The sequence below is a fragment of the Phascolarctos cinereus genome, unplaced genomic scaffold (genome assembly GCF_003287225.1).
Source record: "Phascolarctos cinereus isolate Bilbo 61053 unplaced genomic scaffold, phaCin_HiC Scaffold_1;HRSCAF=81, whole genome shotgun sequence".
Taxonomy (NCBI): Eukaryota; Metazoa; Chordata; class Mammalia; order Diprotodontia; family Phascolarctidae; genus Phascolarctos; species Phascolarctos cinereus.
This window is the reverse complement of record NW_027555514.1, coordinates 197,113,888-197,119,632: the sequence shown is the minus strand read 5'-3', so window position 1 is coordinate 197,119,632 and position 5,745 is coordinate 197,113,888. Positions and strand designations below refer to the sequence as shown.

The 5,745-nt window shown below is 49.6% G+C and overlaps 1 protein-coding gene across 1 annotated transcript; it reads left to right on the top strand.

The window, feature by feature from the left end:
- The first annotated feature begins 208 nt into the window (after positions 1-208).
- Positions 209-5,068, top strand: TMEM121B (transmembrane protein 121B). Its single transcript, XM_021001594.2, has one exon. The coding sequence runs from the start codon at positions 421-423 to the stop codon at positions 2,167-2,169; it is 1,749 nt and encodes a 582-aa protein (XP_020857253.1). The 5' UTR covers positions 209-420; the 3' UTR covers positions 2,170-5,068.
- The last annotated feature ends 677 nt before the right edge of the window (positions 5,069-5,745 follow it).

Below are 5,745 nucleotides of genomic sequence, written 5' to 3'. Positions count from 1 at the left end.
GCCTTTTTCTTCCCCGAGATAAATCCAGCAAACCAGGTTTATGATCCTCTTTCTTCTCTTGCTATTTTCCTTCCTCACTGAATCCAGTCCTGGTTTCCTTGCCGCCTATCTTTCTTCCCTTCCTCCTCTTCTCCCTCCCTTCCAGGGCTCTCTCTTTGCAAACACCCCCTCCACCGTCACCCCCGCCCATCACCGTCTGTCTCCTCAGTTCCCACTCTCTCCCACTCTCTGGCTCAGCTTGCCAGTCCGGCAGCTCTAGTTTGGATCTTTTAGCCACCTGGTCCAGTTGCAAGACCTAGCAGCTGAGGAGGAGGAAGGCGAGAAGATCGCCAGGGCTTCCCACCGCCGCCTCGCCGCCCCCAGGGGTTGGCGGGGAAGGAGCAGCTGGGGAGCCCCCCAGAAGCACTTCTTCAGAAGACAATGCACTCAGCGCTCCGAAACCACAGTCCAGTCTCCTCTTCCTCCGGCTCCTTTCCACCGCCTCCCACCGCCGCCCAGCTGCAGCCTTTCTTTATTCGCGGGGGCTCCTACCGCAGCTGCCGGAGGGGCTCTAAGGACAGCAGCACCAGCACCAGCACCAGCACCAGCAGGGGAGGAGGAAGGAGACGAGGCAGGGGAGGCGGCAGCTTCGGCGTCTCCCCAAGCAGCAGCACAGGAGTGGAGCGGGAAGACGAAGACGAAGAGAGCATCAGTATTAGCAAACCCCTGGTGCCCGCCACAGTTTCTGGCCCCCTGGAGCCCCCTGCCCAGGGAGGCGCACAGCTGATCGGTCACATCGCCTCTTCCTCCTGCTCCTTCTCAAAGTCCACATCCACCTCCTCTTGTAGTATGACAGCAGTGGATTTTGCTGGTGTGGGTGGAACGGGACCCATCGGAGGGCCAGGGGGCCGTTCATCCGGGGGGCTCAGCGGGCCCAGCGGTGGCAGCGGCGCCTCTTGCTGCTGTTGCTGCTGCGGCCACTCACCCAGGGGTCAGCGAGGCTGTTGTGCCTCCGCTTCTGAGCGCAAGTGGGGTTACCAGGCGCTGTCCGTGGTGCTGTTGCTGGCTCAAGGTGGGCTGCTAGACTTGTATCTCATCACTGTCACCGATCTGTACTGGTGCTCCTGGATCGCCACAGATCTGGTGGTCGTGGTTGGCTGGGCCATTTTTTTTGCTAAGAACAGCCGTGGCCGTAGAGGAGGAAGTGCCGCCAGCTTGCACAACCACTACCAGCACCACCACCACTCGGCACCCCCACCTCTCCACCTGCCTGCTTCATCGGGCGCAGCTGTGGGAGCTGGGGCTGGAGGCAAAGTCCGGGGCCGCGGTGCTGGGGGCGGCCTGGGAGACGGTTTGGACTCCGTCGGGTCCGGGGGAGAATTCGCTTTTGCCTACTTGGCCTGGCTGATCTACTCCATTGCCTTCACGCCCAAGGTGATTTTGATACTTGGCACGTCCATCCTGGACCTCATCGAACTACGAGCGCCATTCGGTACCACGGGCTTTCGTCTCACTATGGCGCTGTCTGCGCCCCTGCTCTACGGTTTGGTACGAGCCATTAGTGAGGCAGGAGCCCCTCTCGGATCTGCAGGACCCCTACTCCTGCAGCCCCAGCAGCACCGAGCCGCTGGCTGCTTCCTGGGCACTTGTCTAGACTTACTGGATAGTTTCACCCTGGTGGAGTTGATGCTAGAAGGCCGGGTACCTCTGCCTTCCCATCTTCGCTACCTGCTCATCTCTGTCTATTTCCTGACCCTCACATCTCCAGTGCTCTGGCTCTATGAACTCAACACCCCCACCCCCACCAGTACCCCTTCCTGGGGGTCTGGGACTGGAGGGTGTAGCAGGCTCCTGAGATTGCTGGCTGGCTGTTTGGTGGACGTGCCTTTGCTGGCCTTGCGCTGCCTTCTGGTGGTGAGCTACCAGCAGCCACTCTCAGTCTTCATGCTGAAGAACCTCTTTTTCCTTGGTTGCCGGGGATTGGAAGCCCTGGAGGGCTGTTGGGGCCAAGGGAGTCTGAGTTCCCCTAACAGGATCCGAGGAGGTTACGGAGCACCTCCCCCAGCTCCGCCCCCATCACCACCGCCACCCACCCCTCAGGGAGGTTCTCAGTTGGGCCACTGCATCCCAGAGAATGACACAGGACCCCATGGCTATGTCAATACCCTGGTTGTCTCCTCCCAGAACTAAGGAAGGAGAATGTTCTCTTTTATCTCCCTCATACCTTGACTTCTCATACTTTTCTTCTTCCCACCCATATTCCCACTTGTTCTTTCTACTTTTCCTTCATCTAGATCTGGTTCAGGTTATTCTTAGGAATGGAGAACTGCTATACAAGGAAGGCTATGGAAGTTGACCTTCCCAGTACCATTTTATTGTTCTCCTGTAAGAGAGTTGCTTTCTGGAGTTAAGGGACAGTAGATGGTGAAGAAAGTGGGTCCTTTTAATCTATTGCAAATTCATCTTTTCTTTTCCAGACTCGTCTCTAAAGGAACAGCTAACAAGCTGAAGATCTACTTCCCACTCTCGCTCCTCCTCTCCCCCATCCCCACCAATAGACCTGATTTCCCACACAAACCATGTACATGTACAGTCGTTATGGGGGAAGATGGAACAAAGGGGAAATAATAGTAGAGGAAACTGAGCCTTGGCCAACTCAGTCCCGGGTCTTGATCTCAGAATTACCAGTCCTCCCTGTGTGAGGCCCTCCATGATATGGTTGGTGATAACCTGTGCCCATGCTGTGGTATTGGACCCAACCACTTTGTTCTCTTCTCTTTCTCTGATGAACTTTTTGCAAGTGGAGACAGAGGTGTGTAGTATAAAGAGCACTGGCCTTGGAGTCAGATAACCTGAGTTTGAATCTTGGCACTGCCATTTATTATCTTAGGCAAGCTACTTAACCTTTCAGGCCTGTTTTTTCACTTGTAAAATGAAATGCTGGGCTAGCTGATCTCAAAAATCCCTTCCAGCTCTTGATTTTTACAAGTGATGACTATAGTTCCTGGTTTTTTTTGTTTTTGTTTTCCTTAGGCAGTTGGGGTTAAGTGACTTGCCCAAGGTCACACAGCTAGTAAGTGTTAAGTGTTTGGTCTGAGACTGGATTTGAACTCAGGTGCTCCTGACTTCAGGGCCGGTGCTCTACCCACTGCCCCACCTTGCTGCCCCTGTAGCACATGTTTGTGAATGAATCTGTGTATGTGCATGTGTGTGTGCTATTTGTCACTTACGAGGTGACCCTTACCAATTGGTAAGAGACACGAAGGAATGAGCTTTGCTCACTCCCCCACCCCCACCTCAACTTCCCACTCTTACTTGAACATGACTGAGTAGAAAACACTGGGTCTGGAGTCTGATGAGCTGGGTTAAAAGCCTGCCTTTGTTAATTACTACCGTTGTGACCTTAGGCAAATCACTTTGCCTCTCCAGGCTTCAGTTTCCTAATCTATACATGAAGATTGGTAATGCAATGGAAAGAATGCTAGCTTTGGAAGCTAAGGACCTGGGTTCAATTCCCAGTTCTGCTATTTACTACCTGTGTGATCTTGGGCAAGTCACTTAAATTTTCTGAGCCTCAGTTTCCTCAACTGTAAAATGAGGGGGTTGTACTAGATGGCCTTTAAGGCACCTTCCAGCTCTAAATGTATGACTATATGATCCCTAAATTCCCTTCCAGTTCTAAATCCTATGATTTTATGAACTCATGGCTATGCATCCCTGAGTGAGCTGAGCACCTGGGAGCTATCCAGCTGTTTTCAGGCAGGGTAAATGTTTCCTCCTATCCCTTCCCAGTCCTGCTCTCCTGGCTGGCTCTGGGTGTGGTTTTTTACATTTCAAGGACCAAACCACCCTTTCTTGGGTGAGTAAGAATTGCTACCTCTGTGTTTTGAACCTTCCTTGTATTGTGCACTGATATTGCTTACAAACACACACATAAAAGGGAGAAAGTTGAATTTAATTTTATCTCTAGATCCTGCTGACTTGGTGCCAGTGATAATAGGATCTGTGGAATATTAGCCACCAGTCCCACTATTCCCTTCTTCTACCAGAACTCTTCTTTTCCCTGTGGCATGTATGTGTTTATATCAGGGTGTGGCTTAGAATGGATTGTCTTGAGTTCTTGGGTGTGTGTGTGTGTGTGTGTGTGTGTGTGTGTAGATATTTGAAGTAGAGTTGGTTTTCCTAAGGGGAGGAGTATGGGAGACTGCCCTCTTGTCAGTGCCCCTTCCAGGAGTTTTTGGTGGATCAAAATGGGTTGTGTTGCTTGGGTCAAGAATGGAGTGAGTTCAATAGGATAGGGTTGAGAAATGAGAGTGGATACGTTGGGGCAAGGGTGGGTAACAATGCTGTCAGTATTTCTCTGGGCCACCTTTTTTAAAATTTTCTACCTGTGATGATTGATGAAGAATGGGGCTTACCTGGATTGGTGAGTTTTATGGACTTGTTGCATCTGATATTTTGAGGGGTTTTGTTGTTGTTTTTTTGGTGGGTGGGTGGGGGTAAGAGGTTGTAGGGAACAAGTCAAGGGAAAGCCTCTCTTTTCCTCAACTGCTAGCTGTCAATGAAATGGAATAGGTAAGAGGAGAGAGAGCATTATAGGAATTTTCTTTTCCCTTCCCCTTCTTGACTTATTATAAAGTACTTAGGATGGGTGGACGTGGGTGACAGGCAATAGGAAACCTAATATGCATTCACAAAAGGTACTTCTGAAGTTGTGGGTAGAAGCATAAGGTATATTGTTGTTAGGGGCTTATAATGACTACTACCTATTAAGCTTTTCCTAGACTCTTCCTTTCTATCCCTTCTCATGTGGAGGGGAAAACAGGAGCCAAGTAATCTATCACTAGCTCAAAGAAACAGTGCCAGTGGGCCTGGTTTTGCAGGAAGCTTCCACTAAAACATTCTCAAAACAAAGGGATATGTGTGTGTGTATACGTATATATGTATATATGTACATATATGTGTACATATGTACATATGTACAAACACACATGTATACACAACGTTTCTAATCCCTTTGGAATTTGATAAAGAGTAGATGAGAAGGATATGGCAGAGGGAGTTTGAAAGGGTGATAGTTCTGTCATTCTCTTCCTACTTGCTCTCCCTGACCTCCCTATCACTGACTCTACTATATGGCTATTGAATTTTAGAACCAAGTATTATTTTCTTCTTTTGCATTTCTAACTCCTTGTAATCCCATTTGCTAAAGGGCTGGGGGCCTTGGTCCCAGAATTACCATAGAAAGCACAATTTGCATTCCCCAATTCTCCTTTATCTCTTCACAACTTTCTATCTCCTGCTTTTCCAGAGAAAAACAGTGCTCTGACACATAAAGTAAATGTGAAAGGACAACTGCATTGGAGCCATGATCGGCTTCCCAACTGGTATCTATTCCTATCCTTTTTCTATCATTTGGACAATCTTGGTGCTGTGAGTGACTGTGACTGTAAAACCTTGGAATACTATTGGCTTTTCTGATGTGATGCTAGAATGGATATGAAGGAGCTGCCACCTCCCTGGACATGGGTAAAGGATATTTATACCCAAGAAAACTTCGGCCAAAGACAGAGCAGCCTGTGCCCAAGCAAATAGCCATCTTTTCTCAATTGTAAAAATGCTTTGAATTCTTTTGGCAGCCACACCTTCATTACAGTTGTAGCACATGTAAGCGCTGAGGTACCTTCATCTTAGTTTCCATTCCCACTGATGAACTGGGTCCCCAGAATTTGTCTAGATACGTCTCCCATCTCCTCCTTGTGGTTC